General features: G+C 41.8%; 1 protein-coding gene across 5 annotated transcripts in view; it reads right to left on the bottom strand.

Annotated features, from left to right (window-relative positions):
* The window catches only part of VTI1A (vesicle transport through interaction with t-SNAREs 1A), a 335162-nt gene that overhangs the window by 310037 nt on the left and 4486 nt on the right, over positions 1 to 20639 (bottom strand). For all 5 annotated transcript variants that reach the window (XM_037132894.2, XM_037132892.2, XM_037132890.2 and 2 more), the window contains exons 2-3: positions 16430 to 16488; positions 11395 to 11505 (exon numbers count right to left, since the gene is read on the bottom strand). In XM_037132894.2, the coding sequence (XP_036988789.2) occupies positions 11395 to 11505; positions 16430 to 16488 (170 nt within the window). The remainder of the gene's footprint in view (positions 1 to 11394; positions 11506 to 16429; positions 16489 to 20639) is intronic.

The following is a 20639-nucleotide window of genomic DNA, read 5'->3' as shown; positions in this document are numbered from 1 at the left end:
AGGCACAGGAGCCCCAAGAACTAACCCAGGGCCGCTTCTCGCTTCTCGGTATTTCCCAACGTGAGCACCATGAGGCATTTCAAAGGCATCGCAGGCAAAGGCTTTTAACCCACGATATCTGATGAACTTCTTAAAAGCCGAAAGAGCAATTTCACTCCAAATTTACTTGTTTTTGCTCTTAAATATGATTTTTTTTCCATTTGGGGAAACGAAAGGACACAAAGTTAAACAAAACAACCTAAGCAAAAAAAAAAAAAAAAAAAAAATGATGACACTATCTGTACTCACGGTCCATTTCCTGAAAGGCTTCTGAGGGTCTGGAATCTGGAGAAAAGTCTCTGGGGAAACCTTTTCTAGCCCTATTTCTAGCCCTATTTTAACTTCTTGTACAGGAAAGCTCAAGATGGCTGACACAGCAAACCTCTTCAACTGCCAGGACGCACTTTCAAAACCTTCACTCAGGAGCTCAGATCTGGCTCAGTCTTTATCACAGGAAGCTGAATACTCCTAGAAGCTCTAGGCTAAGTCAGGAGTGCCTAATCTGATTTACGTTTTGTCCTGAACCTCACAAATGTAGGACTAGATAGAAGACAATAGGAATGGCATAAAAAGCAGCTGAGGATTCACGAGAAAAAAAAAAAAAAAGAAGTGAGAAGTAAAAGTCAGAAGCACAATGTCATTGCCAGGTGCAACTTACTTCAGTGCAGCAACATGCAAAATTGACACACTTTATTGGAATATTTTTATAACCTGAGGGTCTACGTATGAAATCTTGAGTTCTATCATTGGTATTAAATAATGCAATTGTGAGTTTCAAGATCCCTAGAATGGAAGCTTTAAGAAGGCAATGAACTTGTGGGCATTGGGTCTGTGTGCAGTATGGAGCCTTGGCCCCGAGGCCTCTGGCTGACCCACTCACTCCCCTGGCATCGTTGTCTGTGGTCTAACGCTTGGCATTTACCAGGAGAATGACTGGCAAGTAGTCGTTTGATAAAAGGCATTTCATTTAAAAATCAACTCGCTACGTCCCCCCTGCCCCCAGGAATAATATACCTACCATATATGAAAACTGAGCACGACCCAGACAAAACCAAGCGAAGGGCTCGAGATAGTACTTTTCCAGGGAAACGAAACCGGGGCTCCACCAGTCTCGATAGCACAAGCTTTGACCATATGTCTACAGCACATCTGACTACTTTTGACCATGGGGCAGTTTATAAGAAACCATTAAAAAGTTTACTATTTATGAGCAAACAATTTAACATTAACACAGAGCTAGCTGGCTTTTGGACTATGGCAATTAGCTTCTTCATGTTCCAAACACCAAATAACATTTTCCCATTAATTTTTAAACCAATGTGGCCTTAACTTAAAATAAACTCTACATCAAAAGAATGGAAAATAAACAGCCAGGAACACAATTTGACGAATTGGATTTATTTAGTTTATTTACCTAAACAGGGACCATTGGATCTCTTTAATAGGCTGACAGTTGCATTGGGCTGGTTAATAAAACATTCAACAGTGTCTTCAGCCAATATAGAAATGCAAATCCCATCAGAAATATTTTATTCATGAGGCAGTAATTTCAGTTACTACCAGTTCCTTAAAAAAAAAAAAAATGGCACTCTGCAAATAAACAGTGCCATCTAGTGACTAATAATGAGGCCAAAGTTGTCAGAGGTTTATAATTAACCTTCCAAAATCTTGCCTGCTTTTATTTTTCTTCTTTATTTCTTAGGTAAGATTAAAGTAAATAGGGGAAGCAACAGAGAAGTCAATAATAATTTATTAAGTCATTTAAGAAGGATTACAAGTAGAGATAACTACATTAAAATCAGTAAGCTCTGAGTGTGTATCTGTGTGTGTGTATAGTTTTACGGCAATTTAGCACTGTCTCCAGAAAATAAATACTTCATGTGCTTAGAATACTCAAGACCAGAAAGAACACTCAAGGCTAGAAAGACCAGAAAGTTGTAAGAAGAATTTGCTCCTACTGCCATAAACTGGCACTGTAACTTTAATTCTAATGATTAAAAAAATTAGTAAGTAGATAGAAAAAACATTGTAATAAAATTACAAAATCCAATCTGATACAATTTTTTAAAACATTACACACACAGATATATCTATCCCAGTATAGACTCCAAGTTCGCCAGTGACTGCGGTAGATTTGGAAGTTACTTTCTCAGGTCATAAATCTCTACAGGAGCTAAAGGCCAGAGGCAAAACCTCAAAGTAGTCATCATAGTAACAGTCACAATGGAAGTAAGTGTCAGAGCTTCCAAAGTAAAGAAAATCTATGAAGGCCAACCTCAAATCCAGTACATAAGACCAACGACAAAATATTTAATACATACTACTGTTCCATTCAAGTATACATAGTGGGAAGAAGGGTCAAAAAAGTGAACCTTTTCAAGAGTCTCGGGTTAGGAGACCAGAGTGACATGCGAGCACAGATCAGCCCCCAGAAGGCATCGCTGAGGCTGAAAAGACTTTGGTCTCTTCCCGATGCACTGTGTCCACTTCCTGTGTCGGGCTTTGAAAAGACTGGAAGCTACTTTGCTAGTATAAGGTGTACCAAGGTCAAAGCCGAGAATAAAAAGCTTAAACAAAGAAGGCCAATTGCGTGATAATTTTCTAACAATTTCACCTAGTGGGGCCTTGGGAGCCACAGTCTTAAGAAAATATCCGAAAACAAAGAAAATCAGGTACAAGCACATAAGTATAGTATTACCTTCTCCCTTAAAGGTCACAGTCATACCCGCATAACTAAAACATGTTTCAATTGCCAATCAAGAAATACTGAAAACACCAAATGAGTTCAGTTTTAGACCAGATATTGAAAGCTGTGCGTATCTACTGCTAGCCTTTACCAACATTACGATGATATCTCCCACGGAAGAGTATCCTAGAAAACAATGGCAGATGTATTACTGTCAAAGTTGTAAAATCGCCAGGACGGCAACTGACAACTGCATCCTTCTCACGTAAGTGTGGACGTCTGAAATTGAATTCTAACACACAGGAGATAAGGAGAGATAAAAACAAAATGATCTGATGTGTCACAGTAAACCGTAATTCCAAGGAATATTGTAATAAGAGCTATAATATTGCTGATACCCTTTGATTCAGTAATCTGCCTTCTGAGAAATGATAAACTTCTTTTTATTTTGATGAAAATAATCCTGTTCTAATATGTTAATTGCAGCACAATAAATTATGGAGGGAGTAAATGAAAAGGTATTAGGATTCAACAAAAGATGAGCTAACATAACTGATTGAAATATTATGTAACCATTAAAATGATTAAGAATGTATAGAAGTGAGAAATACCAATGCCAGAATCTGTGTTTTTTTAAAAAGGTGCTATATATAGATAGAGTAACACCATTATTATGTAAAATAAAACAATAAACTATGCAAGGGAGATGGGAAGGGGAGAGATCTCTGGAGACAAATGTTAAAATGTGGGCCTTTTGGGATAATAGAGCTAAGGTGACTTTTTTCTTCTTTCTACTCTTCTTTAAGAATATTTCATAATAAGCAGGCATTATTTTTACAGAATTTCACGCAACAAATATAATTTTTTTAAATGGGAAACATATTTGTTAAGTGCACATTGTACAGGAAAATTTCCCTTCTGGGATGGTCCTGTCCAGTCTGGCTTTCTTATTTCTTCCTAGAATGCACTTATGATTCCGGAATAAAGATAAGCTAATGCTATAATTATAACATATCACCACTGACACTACCCCAATGCCTAACACAGGCTTTCATGGTTTTTTACACTTCCACAGAATAGAAGTAAAACATGCCAGGAATCAAAATAGAAAAGATAAAATATAAGCAGAAGCATCAAGTTCTTGACTTTTCAACAAAAGTCAAAACTTCAAAGGGTTCATCTTTCTTGTTTGCAATCCTTTAGTCTATCTTAGACTTAAAGAAAGTAGTCTACGGGTGGCTTCATTCATAAATTCGGATACTCAAGTTGTCCACTCACCTGTTTAAAGCAAGTGCAGGTAGTAGCAGTAAAAGCTTCAAGCTGTTCCACAATATCCTTTGAACCCTGGCCTAAGGGACCAGCTCCAATAGTCTGCAGGTGGTTGGGTTTCTAGACCATTCAGCCTCACTGCTGAGATGGTCAATAGAAGTGTCATTCTCTGATGTAGACAGCTCTGCACTCGGAGCTGGTCTAACAATCACATCACATAGCCAACAAACAGGGAAAGGACAGCATTTGTGTACCACTGACCTGGGATAGAAGTGAACTTGAGACTGGGGCTAAAAAGCTCTAGTTCTAACATTTGTTATTATACAATTCTCCACCCCAAATCCTGTATGTGTGTATATATCTTAAAGGAAATTAAGCTTTGCTACAAGGAAAAAAATGCAACTATACAGATCAACCACAAGATGGCACTAGCATCATGGAACAAGATCAGAGATGTAACACATTCAAACACCCCCAACATCCTCAAAACTTTAGGAACAGTATCCTGGTGCATTACTTACTCGTTCTTTCTTTTCCTACTTACTGAGACTTGATCAAATATTTTACACAGTGCTGGTGTGTTTTGTCTGTTTGTACAAGTTTAGGGATTTCTTTAGTTTTATTTTCTTAAGAAGAAAATAATCATCTTAAGCTTTAAAAATCCTTAACTACATTTAGCTGATTTATTTTTCTGGAATATCCTGACATGACCATGCCCCAGATCCTCTCACACAAATACTGACAGGAGAAATTACAAAAAGAACTTAAAATACATGAATTCTAATTTTTTAAAAGTTGTTTTCAAATCCATAACGAGGCTATTATTAAATTGACTTTTTCAGAACCGTGAAGCTGGGGTAGGGGGTTGGGAAGGACCGTGGAGCGAATGTTAGGACGTGCGTTCGGGTTATTTGATGCTGGTCCCAGCCGTAAACCGCAGCGGGACTTGGTCTTCCTGCCCTCCATTTCCTCATCTAAAAAACAAGGTGATTGAATTTGAACTTTTATGGACCTAATAATATTCCTAAGTTCCTGAGACTATCAGATGCCAAAAGTTACAAATATTCATTTATATGAGACCAAAAGTTAAGAAAGTAGAATTAGGCAAATGAACGGAATCATTGAAAGTAGCAACATAAAGGGAACATGAAGGGGACACCTTCCCCCACCTTCCCACAGTCATAAATACAAATTATAACCTGCATTTCAAAATCTTTTAAGTGAGTATTATTCAGTCACAAACTAAATTCTATAGCAGGTCACTGTAAACAGTAGACTATATAATAGGACTTTTTCATTCCCAGATGTACACAATCACCCTCCAGGGATGAATAAACAGTAAAATGACACTGAACCTTCATGCCAGTCACGACAGAGTAACTGGCCAGGACTAACCTTCCCTCTCTAAACAACAATAAAAATGGGCAAAGCGGATGAAGCCATTGTGTTCAAAACCTGGACAACAGATCGCAGGCCCCCGGAGAAGGGAAACACTTGAAATGAGCCCTGCAATTGCCGTGACCCTTAACCATGCGCGTGCTTCCCAGTGACAGTGTGGGGGCAGCGCCCCGATGAGCACGGCGCTCAGGAGGCAGGCACTGCGGCTGGAGACTGCAGGGATGGATGAGGTTCTGCAGGTAAGAGAGCCACAGAGAAGGGGCTTCAGAAATCTATGAAGGAGCGTCTTTAAGTCTGGCTGAAAACGGACTTGCATACACAGAGAGTGAGATCCAATAAAGTCTTGCAGAACACAGGTATTGGGGAGCTAATGATAAATGGAGATTCTGGAGGTCACCAAAGCAGGGAGACAGAATTCTGACCAGTCAGAGGGTAGAGCGTTCCCTGAATGCTCCAGTCATCAAATGGACCCCAAGAAGGCCACACATCAAGGCAGAACTGCTCTAGACATGTCCTAACAAAGCTTACCAAGGAGCCCTGAATGGTTCGGTCTGGCCTGCTGGCAAATGATCTGCTTGCCCAGATAAAGCTCCACATTCTCTAAAACATGCATTGTCAACAGAGGTGCTATCATGCCCATGGAGGCAAAAACTGGTTCTTGGGAGGATGGAGAATCTTAGATATGACAAAAATGTACAGGCATACAGAATATTTTCGGTATTGAAATCTCATGGTGGGGGGGGCGGTGTGGAAAGAGGGAAGGGTTCCTTAGAGGTGCAATGTCATAAGGAAAAAAGACTGAGACTCACTGCTCTGCAGCAGAACGACAAAACCTAGGCTTTTAATACTGCATAAACCCGCGGTGTGAAGCACAAGATAATAAATCACTGGACATGTGAAGAAGCAACGGAATGGAAGGGAGAACCTAGAGGCTGACCTAGATTCTACTCAGCAGGCAAAGGGGACTCCATAGGATCTTGCGGGGCAGGGGAACACATTCGGATCGTGTGTTAGAGAGAGAATTCTGAGGTGGTGCGGAGGGCGGTTTAAGTGGGGGAAGAATAAAAGGAGAAAAGGCTACTATAGACATCCAGAAGGCGAAACGTGAAGGCTCCCAGCAGCAGAGATGAAAGCAGGAGACAGTTCCAGGACGGACTGTGAATTCGCAGCGACCAACTGGATGTGCACGGTGGTGGAGAGGGGAAAACCAAAACGATGAACTTGGGAGTGATGAGTACCAGCCAGATTTAAGCGTTGGTGTTTTATGAACTCAGGAGGAAGTATCCAGTAAATAGTAAGAACTATGTATGAATCTAGGGCTATGGAGAAGTCTGGGTTAGAAATGCAGGTTAGAATAGAGGAGGTCCCGAATCTGCAGGAGTGAGTGACAACTCAGGGAGCATGACAGTGGAGGAAATGAGCAATGGCCTGAGGAACCCAGGCATGAGGGGAAGACAGAGCAGGTGGGGGGCCCAGGGAAAAAAGCAAGGGAACACTTGCACAAAGGACAAATGAACCAATTCTGCTGTGTTTTCCTTGAGATTCGATATTTCAAGGTATGGTATATCACCCTAAGAAAGTTCCCAATATTCTTCATTCATTCAAAAAATTAAACAAACAAAACAAAACCCAGCCCTGACTGGTGTGGCTCAGTGGGTTGGAAGTCACCTCACAAAACAAAAGGTTGCCAGTTCAACTCCTGGTCCGGCCACATGCCTAGGCTGCAGATGCGAGTTCAATCCCTGGTCAGGGTGTGTACAAGAGGCAATCAATCCGTGTTTCTCTCTCATATCAGTGCTTCTCTCCTTCTCCTCTTTTTCCCCTCCCTCTCTCTAAAAATAAATAAAATCTTTTAAATAATAATTTAAAAATTAAATATAAAAAGGAAAATAGGAAGAAGAGAGAATCCTGTAAATTTTTCCACCCTCTATTCAAATGCCTCATGTAATACAGCAGGGTAGAGTGGAGAAAGCTGTGGACCAGGACTCAGGACCAGTCACTTTTCAAAGACTCCCAGTAAGCTTCTCACCAACTGGGAGGAAACGCCAAGTTCTTTACCAGGCCTGCCATGCCCTCATAGGTCTTTCTTGTGCCTCCCTCTATAACCTCCGGGACCCCTCTTCCTCTCTCCTGCAAGTCACAGGGCACATCCTCACAAAAACAGCCACGCCCACACTACCAGTCACTCTCTTATTTTTATTTACTCTTTTTATTTTTTTTTATTGATAGCTGTAAATTTATTGCCATTTTAATGTTCATCATTTTGACCTTTTTGTTTTATATATATACATATATAATTCCCTTTAGCATTTCATAAAATGGCTTGGTGATGATGAACTCCTTTAGTTTTATCTTGTCTGGTAAGCACCTTATCTGCCTTTCCATTCTAAACGACAGCTTCGCTGGACAGAGTAATCTAGGTTGTAGGTCCTTGCTTTTCATCACTTTGAATACTTCTTATCAGTCCCTTCTTGCCTGCAAAGTTTCTTTTGAGAAATCAGCTGACAGTCTTATGGGAACTTCTCTGTAGGTAACTCTGCATTTCTCCTGCTGCTTTTAAAATTCTCTTTCTCTTTAACCTTTGGCACTTTAATTATGATATGTCTTGATGTGGTCCTCTCTGTGTCCATCTTGTTTGGGACCCTCTGTGCTTCCTGGACTTGTATGTCTATTTCCTTCAAGGAATTAGGAAAGTCATCTTAATTTTTTTTCAAGTAAGTTTTCAATTTCTTGTTCTTCTTCTTCTCCTTCTGGCACCCCTATGAGTTGGATCTTGGTACGTTTAAAGATGTCCCAGAGATTCCTAAGCCTCTCCTAATTTTTTTTTTTTTGAATTTTTTTCCTTCCTGCTGTTCTAATTGAATGCTTTTTTCTTCCTTGTATTCCGAATTGTTGATTTGACTCTCAGCTTCATCCTCTTCACTGTTGGTGTCCTGTAGGCTTTTCACTTCACCTAATACAATGTTCATATCTGCCTGGGTGTTGAAGTGCTCAATGAGTTCCTGGAGCATTCTGATAAACAGTGCTTTAAACTCTGCATCTGATATGTTGCTTATCTCCATTTCGTTTAGTTCTTTTTCTGGAGTTTTGTTCTGTTTTTTTTTTCAGTTGGGCCACGTTTCTTTGTCTCCTTATTTCGGCAGCCCTCCTGTGTTGTTTCTGTGTATTAGGTAGAGCTGCTTTGACTTCCTGTCTTAGTGCATCTATTAAATTGTATGGGTTGGAGAGTTAGGTAATCACCCGGGCAGGGCAACCTGTGTCACCACTCTGTGGCTCTGTGTGGGGGAGGCCTCACAGAGGGGACAATGCCACCGCCTGGCCTCTGAAGGGTTGTGATGGAGGAAGCTGACTCCCCACTCCCACTTCACTTTCGCCCCACGTGCCACTGGTGCCCTTCCAGCTGTTGCTCCGGTGCTGAACCCCAGCAGGGTGGGTCTGCATGAGTCCTAAGTCTGTTGTGGGTCATTTAAGAGGATATAGTTTCTTCCACCACACAATCCCCACTGGTTTTTACAGCCAGAAGTTATTTGGACTTATCTTCTTGGTGCCGGGACCCTGGGCTGGGTGGTGGGGTCTGGGGCTGGGATCCTCACTCCTGAAGTACCCTCCCATCTGTAATCCAGCACATGTGACTGTGAGACCAGCCGTTCCCAACTTCATGCCCCTCACCACTCACTGTCTCTACACCTCTCTGTGTCTTGGCCCTCCTACCGCTCTGGAATGAACGCGGCTTCTTTAAACCCTTGGTTGTCCCACTTCCACACAGCTCAATTTTCTGACAATTGCAGGTGATATCTGTTTGCTAGTATGGCTGTATTTTTTTCTATAGTTGCGCACAGAGGCATGGCATGTTTACCTACGCCTCCATCTTGACCAAAATCACTTTATTTTGACTTACAGCATTTATAACTACCTGACATTATGCTGTGTATATGTGTTGATTTATTTCCTGCCATTGTCACTGGAATTTAAATTCCACAAGAACAAGAACTTGATGTCTCTTAAAGGTTTCTTTCCAGCATCTAAAACTGTACCTGGAAGACCACAGGGTTCAAGAAAGACTTGCTGAATGAAATCCATCTGAACCTCCATCAATCTGAACCTCCTCATTCTACCATGTTTAAAACAGGGAGAGGAACCCACACCTACTGTCTACTTCTCACACAATAAAGTGAAACATGTTAAAGCACTTCATAACGATGTTTCCTGGCACAGAAGAAGGCTGCGGTAGCACATGGCAGGTAAACACATGAATTATTAGTGATAGCCTGGAGCACACATGCTTCGCTCACACTTGCTGGCCCTATTTTTATTTTTAATAGAAAGTATACCTGAGAAATACTTATCCAACCATGCAATATCTAAATACCGAAAGAATCTACCCAGGATCATACTCTGCAGGAGGAAAAAAAGAAAACAGGAAAAAAACTCATGAAGGGTGGGCTAGCTAACTTGTAAGCCACAGAAGCAGTTTAATACCTGACTAAAGAAAAATTTTTTTTAATTGGAAAAGAACAAAACTAAATTCAGTGTTCTGGGCTGCATTGTGTCTCCCTCAGTTCATAGGTTGAAGTGCTGACCCTGAGCACTTCCAAAGGGGACCGCATTTGGACACGGGGTCTGTAAAGAGTTAGCTGAGTTACGATGAAGTCATTAGGGTGGGCCTTCATCCAGTCGGTAACTGGCTTCCTCATAAGAAGAAGAAATTATAACACAGTAAAACAGAGGAATTAAAACGGAGGAAAGATCATGTGAAGACAGAGTGAGAAGATGGCCATCTACAAGCCAAGGAGAAAGGCTGCATCGGAAATAAACCCTGCCAACACCCTGACCTCAGACCTGTAGCCTCAGAACTGTCATAAAATGAATCCTGATTTTTAAACCACACAATCTGTGGTACTTTGTTATAATAGCCCTAGAAAACTAATACACTTAATTGTTTTAGAAACCAAGAGAAAAATCATTGGAAAAGAGTTTCATAAAAACGAGGTAAGCAAACTAAAATAATCCTTATAAATATTTTATTTCACTTTCATCATTTGTATTGAAACAAATGAGACTTTAATGAGAGTTGTTTAAGTTTAAATTGAGTTGTTAAATTCTCAAATAGATCCAATTAATTCCCTTACCATACCTCATATTCTTGCTGAGAGAACCTACCTTTCATAAAACAGTTGTAGAAGATTTATCTAGTACACGGCATAGAAGCTAGGGGTTCCATTTCTTTTCACATCTAGGTCCATCATGAATTCTAATTATTTTAATTACTAGAGACACAATTTAAAAGGCAACTGCATCACAGTGAATAACATAGCCTATCTCAAATTCTCAGGAAAATACCCTTTGAAATATAAACTAAACATGCACACACGCAAATTACCCTATTTCTAGACACACGCAAATTACCCTATTTCTAGACACACGCAAATTACCCTATTTCTAGACACTGAGTGAAATTTCTACCGTGTCTGGCACCACTGGTCCTGTAGTGGAAAGATACGTTGTAGATACATTGAACTCTAGAAGGTGTTGCCACTGAAACACCTCAGGCAGGAACAGAGGCAGAAAGACCTTTATAAATTCTTGACTTTCTTTATGAATTTGGAGGCCAAGGTCAGAAATACAGTTGCTTTTCGTGCCAACACATGAGTCCTGTCACTCACAGATAAAGCTCAGGTCTTTCCTTATCTGGGTCTTTCCTCACAATTTTGAATTCTAGTAAATTACACATAACATGAAATTTACCATCTTAACCACTTGTAAGTGCAGAGTTCAGAAGTGTTAAATGCTTTCACATTGTTGAGCATCCAATGTCTAGAACACATCATTTCGGAAAAACCGAAATTCCATGCCCACTGTACAGTAACTGCCCGCTCTCCCCTCCCTCCAGATCTCGGCAACCCCTGAGTACTGAGTGAGGCATGTGGAGGAAATGACAACAACGTAAGTAGAGATTCAGTCTAAAGATCAGAAAAAAGGAGAAAGGATGGGATTTGACTCACAAACTCTGTTTCAAGTTTTCCCATTTCTTGCTTGTAGCTTCTCATTCTGTTGCTGTACATCCCTCGACTTTGGGGCGGAACCTCTCGGACCTCCAAATCCATCTGCTCAAGCTGGAGGGGTGAGAGAAACGTGATTCAAACCACATGCTTCTTCTCTGCTTTACCAGATGTTGAGAGCTGAAGGGATTTCATTTCAGTTCCTCATTTACAGCCGAGGAACCAGGTCCAGGGAGCTAACTGCCTGTGATCAAATAACACTGGGGCTACTTTCGTCCTTAATTTTTGTTTAGGTGAACAAATAGGGACTGAGTGCTTACCAAGTAACATGCGGACCACCAAAGCACTTACGTTGTCAAGAATTTCTATGAAAACATATGTGTTAATCCATACACCCTTAATAATAACGATTGTGATATGCTTGAAATATCCCATCATTCAGTCTACCCTGCTGGTCTTCTGACCCCAAACCCACAGAACTATGGGAAGAGGAACTAAACCATTATTTCTGACATTAAGCATAAAGCGTCGGCCCAGCCTTAGTCATTTGCTGAACATTCTTCTGGAGAGTCTTTTCTGATTCGGAAAAGCACATACCGACCAACACGGGATCTCAACCTCCAGCTTGACTCCTTATACTTTATAATGGTGCTGATGTGAAACTACATGGATACAGTAGTACGCTAAGTTACACAAAACTCGCTGAAATCACAGCAGGGCACTTTTTAACCACCTGTCGTTATGTAACACTTTGGATACAATGCATGAGCATTGACTGGGAAGCAACACAGAAGTTACGATGGTGAGGAACGTGGGCTCCTAGGTCAGATATCTGCATTCGCACTGTGGTCTCCACTACTTAGTCACACAACCTTGGACAGGTTTCTTAACGCCTCTGAGCCTTACTTTTCTCACTTCTACAAACAGTGTATCTTTCTTTTTTAAACATTTAATTTATTTTTTTTTAGAGAGGGGAAGGGAGGGAAGAAGAGAGGGAGAGAAACATCAATGTGTGGTTGCCTCTCATGCGCCCCCACTGGGGACCTGGCCTGCAACCAGGCACGTGCCCTGACTGGGAAAAGAACGGGCGACCCTTTGGTTTGCACTCAATCCACCAGGCCACACTAGCCAGGGCTAAAAATAGCATGTCTTTTGTAGAGCAGCTGTGATGATTAAATGGGGCAATTCCTAAAATGTGCTTAAAATAGTGTGCCTTACTTGATAATCGCTGGATTAATAATGTTAACTACAGCAGTGATGATTACTGATGAAGGAAAAAAAAACACACAACAAGCATGGTACAAAGTATCAGAGGCACCTTACTTATCTTTGGTATTGAAAAGTGAAAACAACAAATTTGCTCAGACTATGTCTGATAAAAGCATTTTAATATGTATTTCCATGAACACGGAAAGCTTGTCAGTAACAAAACTCTTATCAGTTTTAGAGACTAACTGTAGTATTGTAGAACATAGGTATGCCAGTAAAACCATGTTTTAACTAACAGGTCTTAATTTTAATAGAGAAAAGAAGGTAATTTTAATTAACCTCGATTTAAGTGGTGACCATTTAAATTATTGACATGTCTCAACATAAATGTAAAGCACCCATAAATTAAATGGTAAGGCAATTATTTAAAGCACGTCTCCGAAGTCACCAGGAAGCATTTATTCTAAGAATGTGAAAAGGATCATCCAGACAAAACCGTTGAAAAGTGCATGTGAGTGAAAATTCAAGACTTCAGTATATTTTTATTTAAAGAACTTTACAAGGACACTTAAAACTAAACTAAAAGTAAGCAACAAAGAAAAAGAAACACACAACAAGCACTTCAAATGAAACCAGAAATAAAAGTAGTTAATATGCACCTGTTCCGTGTGGCCACCTGGGGGCCACGTGGCCAATGTAAAGCAGAAGACGTGGTCATTACAAAACATGCAGTGTCCGAGAGGTTAATATAAATCAGTTACTCAGCAGAAAGGCGACTAATCCTATTAAGTCAAATTTTAAAAAAAGTTTTTCTCCCAGGGTCCTCATCAAAAGGATGGTATATAATAAAATGAGCAGTGTTCTTAACAAGAATGTCATCAGAATTAAGTAAATCAGCTTTCTGATCACTTTAAACAAACATGAAAACGTATCAAAGACAAAACTCTTTATGCTAGTAACAGCTAAAACTGGGCATAAGGTCCAGAGGGTACGACTATGTTTTGTACTCGGTGGAGGAACACCTGGGTTATCAGGAGACCAGCTTTCCAACGCCATCGAATTAATGATGAATCCAAAAGAAGGCAGCCTTGGCTGGGTGGCTCAGTTGTTTGGAGCCTCATCCTGTGCCCCAAAAGGTAGTGGGTTAGCTACCTGGTTAGGGCACACACCTAGGTAGCGGTTCGATCCCCAATTGGGGTATGTACGGGAGGCAACCAACCAAAGTTTCTCTCTCATGACAAGGTCTCTCTCTTCCTTTCTCCCCCTCCCCCCAGTGTTGGGAACCACTCTCTATGGTTTCAGAGATTGCAGCCCTGTGAGAGCAGGTTCTGAAAGGGGCTAGTAAGTGTCCCTGGAAAACCAGGTAAAAACCGCAGGTGGCAGGCATGACCTGACTCTAACATCAAAAGTTCCCATGGGAATTAGATCTGATAAATACATTGTATCCTTTGAAGCTTGCTTTGTTCTGTACAGCCCTGTCAATATAAACCAGATGTTTAAGTTCAGGGCATAAGGAGTAAACCCCTTATCTCATGAAACACGTCTTAAAGACCCTCTGGCATCAGCATGACTCACAGACGCTGACCTATGACAGATCTCCATGTTCCTTCAATTGTCATCTGTAGATAATACCTGTTTTTGTATGATGATAGCCTTTGACTTTGACTGATGAGCTATGCATGTGTGCTGTGTACACTGACACACACCATTCCCAATAAAAGCCGCTTGGGAGAAGGGCTCCAGGCATTTCCCACTAGAGGGAATCGCCACCCCCTTTCCCGCCAGAACAACAAGGTTGTGTCCGGGATGATTTATTTCTCATCCACCGCAGCCAGGAGGAGCTCTGCGGGATGGACTTCCTCCCCTACCCCACCCTTCCTCTTTCTCTAAAATCAGTAAGTGTATTCCCACATTAGGATTTTTTTTTTAAGTCACACATACCCAAACACAAATTTTGATGGCAAAACACCTGCTATTGAGAACTCAACAACAAATATAAGATGTCAACTCAAGATCCAAAACATCTTTATGGCAAGCAAGCCCACCAACTGGAAGAAAGAGGTGTCCTGATTGGCAGCTGTGGTTTGTAAAAGGCCAGTCTTTATACAGGACAGCCAGGGAGCGTGAGAGAAGTAGTTGAATGTGGAAGGGAGGGGAGGGGAGGGGAGAAGCATTTGTAAAAAATGGGAAACTTTCAGAAGACACAAACATTAGAAGCTGTAGAGATTAGAAGTGAGGCTGTCCCTGTAAAGACAGATGTAGATCTAGGGTGTGGAGAGCATCAGACGTTCTGACAGTCAGAGAAGAACCAGCAAGAGAGAAGACAGCAGCCGCTCGGCCATTCACAGTCTTAGCCCTCGAGACACAGAGGAAATGTCTACTGTGCAACAATCAGTTACTCTTATACACCCTTAAAAGCAGCAGCGGGTGTCCCCCACCCCCCGCCATGCCGGGTGCTGTTAATAAACATTACTCAGCCTGAGAAATAAGCTTGAGAAATGCTTCATGCTTGGGCTGTGCCCTATTGTCCCTTTTCAGAGATTCATGACACCTTTTAACCCACTTTAGCATTCAAGAAGCTCCTGTAGAAAAACAACCAAGTAAGTCCCCAACCTCCAACTCTGTTGAAGCTACAGTTTTGCAGACACATTTGAATAGATGCTACCAGTCAACAGAAACGCACTTTGGGAAACATCCTAAGCACATGAGTGAGTGATACTGAAGAAACACCACGCAGACCCTCCACATTTAGAAAAGCAACACACTCATCTAGGACCACAACGCAGTAACAAGTTGAATCATACTTGCAAAATTTGGCTTCTAAAACCAAAAAATTGGGACAGTATTTTTTCTTCCCTGATCTGTGAATGTATTTACATTTTTAAAAAGTGGACGAGCTCAAGCTCTGTGTCTACACCACTTAGTGAGTGTGAACATCAGACAAGCTACTTAATCTTTCTAAGCCCTAGTTTTCCCATCCAGAAAGTGGGGGGGGAGGAGTGTAATAACTGTTGAAATATCACTCCTCCATGTTTTTCTCAGACTCCTCTAAGCTGGGCATGCCAAGAACGCAGGGCCCTCACCACTCTTTTCCCCGAACATTTCTCAAGGCTGTATTTGCCGGGAGCAACCTGGGGGAAGGAACTAATGCGTCCCTCTGGGACAAAGAGCAGGCTTGCTTCCAGGCTGCTGTAAAGCAGTATGTTTCCCAGGCTCCACATTCTTCTCCTGTAAGACATTCCACCGAGGGGGTGGGCTAGAGCCCCCCGTACCACCCCTGTGGGAACTGGGGCTCAGGGTACTAACATAAAAACGCTCAAACTCTGGCAGCTGCTTCTGCTGTGAGTAGTAAAAGTCTTTCGTCTCTGACTTCAGTATCTCATGTCTTCGACCAGCATCCGTGAAATCATGGCAAGCTTGATTATTAGTGAGCAAGTAAAAAATAATCAGACCCTTAACAGTTTTTGACAAATAGTACTTGTCTCACAGAATTTTTGTGAAAAGTAATGTGATAAAGCAAGTAATACGCTGACTGCCATGTCTGGTACCCAGAATGTTTCTGAGAAGCCTAACCTACTGACAGCTATTACAAAAAGTATTATTAAGGAATAAAAACTAGACCTGGACATTTAATGAATCACCTTTATTAAGAAAAATAAAATCCAAAGAAATGATTAAATTCGCTTCAATTTAAAAACAGAGGAATTTTAAGTTATAAAATGCTAATGAGCCAAGTTTCACACATTTCTAGGATGTATAAAACAGGCTAAGGTATCAGCTTAGAGGACCCTGGCTGCGTGTTAAAATACACCACCGAGTCTGTACGTACCAGTTCTTTTGCTTCTTCAAGCTGTTTCTCCACATTTGCAACCATCTGTTTCTTCTCATCTGAAACAATATCAGAAAACTGCTAAGAATAGAAATAATTTACCATTTAAAAACCTCCATTTTTGTATGACTTTTTCCTTTCTGTTCAGTCCGTGTAGATAATTACCAACATCAGGCAACTGACCACATCATTCCCTGGTGTGTTAGAAACCACTAATTCGAGGCTGGAAAGTCATACTGTAGTAGAGTACCCGAGTGATTAAGGGATGCCACAACACTTTAAAGAGAAACCAAAAATTATTTTGTTCTTTAGAAGAGACTGTGTCAACAACAGCAGGTTTAGTGGTCGCATGAGGAATCTGCAAAGTCTTAACTACAATAAACGGGGAATAACTGATTTACAAATACAATTTAAAACCTGGGACCCACAACCCAGGCACGTGCCCTGACTGGGAATCGAACTGGTGACCTTTCGCTTTGTGGGATGATGCCCAACCAACTGAGATGCACCAGCCAAGACTGGATTATCTTTAACTCGAATAAGCTGATACAAGTGAAACTACTTTTCAACTGGGAAGTGCTAAGTCTCTGTACGTGGTTTGCTCAAACTCTACCAAAATCAAGTTATAACCAAATTGTCATTCCCTTTTCCAGAAGAGACATGTCCTGGCAGGTATTTTCAGAAAACATCACCCTGCTCCTATTCCAAATCATTTGTGTTGTTACGGTTGAGTTTCTGTGATGTGGAACCAAACGATTGCTGACAGACTAACATAACAGACTAGAAAACTGAAATTTGCAGTGAGCGTAACACCGACTAGCTGACTGGCCCGTCAGTAGAACAGTCAACACTAGATGGGGACTCTTCAGTAGGAATGATTATCTTACAAGAATAATAATTATGTTCTGCTAACCCCAGCTCCACAGGGGAGCTGTCCTATGTTTTATGTGTACTCTACATATGTTTCCCTGAAAACAAAATGCCCATTTGGAATTAAAATTCAATTCAATTTTTTCTCCTCAAAAAAGTTAAACCTACATATGGCCAAATTAAAGTTTTAGTACGTGGCCCCAAATTTATTTGCTCCTGGCACATGTCGATCTCAAGAAGATACAGTAGAACCGCACTATGTTTCTGGAAGCGAGCAGAGTGTAAGGTGAGGCAAGCCCGTCTTGGGCCGAGGGTGAGATTCCATATTTAAAGAGCAGAAGGAGCATCTTGTTTTCCTTAAGGTGCTCATCTGTTAGGCCAGTCCATGCCGTGGGCCTGCAGGACTAATGGACAGCAGTTTTTCCCATTAACAAAGCAAACAAAAAAAGCAGCCTCCCCTGGCCTCTGCTCGCCTTTGTCACTGACCCCTCTGTCCTCCCAGCCGCAGTCCCACTTCCCCTCCTCATCTCCCCGGTGCCTCCTTGTACTCTTGCCCGCTCCCCACCATTCATTTCACTGGGATGACTTTCACTTAGGACTCAGACCTCTCCTTTGCCCAGACTGATGGACATTCCTTGTTCTATTTTTATTTACTCTTGTGGCACCTCACAATCTGTTCTCCCTAGCTTGTCACTGTCTCCTCTCCTGGACGCAACGACCCCTCTCTCAATGTCCTCTGCTCCTCATCCTCTTGTTCAGCCCTTCCTTTGACTTGGTGTTCCTGGGTGTCTACTCTCTGCTTTTTTCTCTTATGACTATCATCTGTGTCTCTGGGCAATTGCACCTGCTCCAATTTATTAACCTTCCTATTACCTATTTGTGATCCTAAATCTTTATCACTAATCCTGATAGATTTCTAGGACTCCACCCCTTTAATCCCAATGCTATGCCCACCTCCACTGTAATCACCTGGCAAATTGCTATTCAACACTCTTCAGGAATATCTGACCTCTGTGAAGCCTTTCCTAACCCAACAAAGAGAGTCACACATTTCACTTACATAAAACAACTATAATTTTTACCTAATCTGAATGATTTGTCTCTCCTACTCAACAGTCTGATTTACCTTCTATCTCAGAGGCTCTGGGAAGACAAGATCTCTGTTTTAAACATCTTTATAATTGTAAAATCCAGCACTGAGCCTGGAAATATAATCAACTCTGAAAAAGTGACATTAATTGAATAATATAGGCTAGTGCAAGTACTTACAAAAGAAACTATGCTAAGCGCCCTGGTTTCCTGGTCTCCACTCCGGTCCCCTCCCCCATTCAATCTTCCTACAATGTCGCCTTGAGTGGATCACTTGAGTCTAGCAGTCGAGGCCCTCCACATTCCAAAGCCAGGCAACCTTCCCAACGTTAACCCCAGCTGCCAGCTCTGCAGTATGCACTCTACATGCTAACCCAACAGACCATCCATTACTGCCTGAACAAACTTCTTTTTTTTTTCCCCTGCTCTGTGCCTTTGTTCAAGCCACCACTTGGGGTCCTTTGGTCAACTATCACAGAACTAATTCTGGTTAATTTAAGCCAAAGGTGGGGCGGGAGGGTTGTTTATTAGAATAATATGGGGTGGCTCAGCAAGTCAGTAGGAAAAAGAGCCCACGAGCTCAAGGAGGACAGTATCCAGGGTGGCCCAGAGCATCATGGGAGCAGAAGCCCACTGGCTGTCCCTGCGATACGGAGTCTCAAGCAGCAATACCATGGGTTAGTGTTGACTCTCCTTCCAAAGGGCTCTCTTCTTGGCTCACTCTGCTCAAAATTAAAATTCCCAGCAAAAACTCTCTGGATGTCCTTGCCTGGGTGATGCGTTCACCTCCTGACCTGGACAGGGACGACAGCCAGCCAGTCCCACCAAGACTGGGTTCGGGTGGTTCCTCAATGGGAAATGGAGGTGCTGCCATCAGAAGATGAAACGTAGGAGTCTGCACAATCAAAAACACAGGTGTCCAGCACGTCCACTTATTGCAATCTCTGATAAAATACTCTTTCTCTGGTTTTATCTGTTGAGTCCCACCTATGCTCCCATGTGATCTCCTGGGCCACAACTGATCTCTTCTGAATCCCCAGACCTCTGCGCTCTGCGCTAGTGGCCCCGATGGTCATTAGAAACTGGTTTTCTCTGCAGCCTCATTTCCAGCTCCGTGAAGATATGGCCCACTTTTGCCGCATCTTTGTCCGAACTCTGAGAGCGAGCTCACTAAGTAGCAGTGAGCAGGCGTGGTGTCCAGACCTTGGTTTCTAACACCAGTTTTCAGTAAAAGGAAACAGGACTCCCTGGGAAATGGCTGATTCCAGGACAGGTGTAGGAAAAATACAAGATGATTCTGGAGTATCTTCTAACAGGTAAGAAGGTAAGGAAGCACTTAAAAGGAAAAACAGCCCTGCATGGTGGGGGTGTATCAAAAGGTGACAGAAGCCAACCAAAACAGCTCTCAGTGGTCAAAGCTGGGACGGTCTGAGCAACAAAAGATAGTGCTGGAATGTAAGACAAAGTACAGAACAACTGTCATGAGGCCATGATATAAGTAACTGAACAAGTAAGTAAACTGAGGACAGACAAAATTCTCCCATAAAGAGCAGTTCCCAAGTAATTTACATAGATACTAAGTCTTTAAGGAGGTGGAACACAAGCCCCACACCTTAAGTTTGGGCGATGCACAGGCTTTCTTTCTGAACAGCACAGAAAAGGAGTAAATAGTAACTTTACTGTACAGAAACCTGACCAACACGACCTCAACCCGGTGATCAAAGCTGGCACCAGTACTAAGTTCTGTTGCAGTGCAGACTCTTGATACGGTGTGATGGAAAGGGTGCTTTGCCTCTGTGGCCTTCCTCCCAAAAACCTACACCCCCCAGTATGATGACCATGAGAAAGACATCAAGCAAATGCCATGTGAGGTACAAATATCTGACCAGCAACTCCTCTAAGCTGTAAAGTCATTAAAAGCAAGGGGAAGCCTGAGAAACTGTCACAGCTAAGAGGCCCCTAAGGAGCATAACTACGAAATGTTTTGTGGTGTCCTGGACTGGGCCCTAGAACAGTGAAGGGACATTAGATAAAAAACTAAAGACATGTGAATAAAGTGAGGACCTCATCTAATAATAGCGTATCCCCATGCATTCACTGGTGCAACATATTTAATGTAAGATGGTAACTACAGAGGAAGCTGGGCGTGGGGTATAGAGGGATTCTAATGATTATCTTTTTGACTTTCATGTAAATCTAAACCTGTTCTAAAATTAAAAGCTTATTTTAAAAAATCGATGATGTCATTGTT

This window comes from Artibeus jamaicensis, unplaced genomic scaffold (genome assembly GCF_021234435.1).
Source record: "Artibeus jamaicensis isolate MK-2021 breed Jamaican fruit bat unplaced genomic scaffold, CSHL_Jam_final contig_490, whole genome shotgun sequence".
Classification (NCBI taxonomy): domain Eukaryota; kingdom Metazoa; phylum Chordata; class Mammalia; order Chiroptera; family Phyllostomidae; genus Artibeus; species Artibeus jamaicensis.
This window is presented reverse-complemented; position numbering and strand designations above follow the sequence as displayed.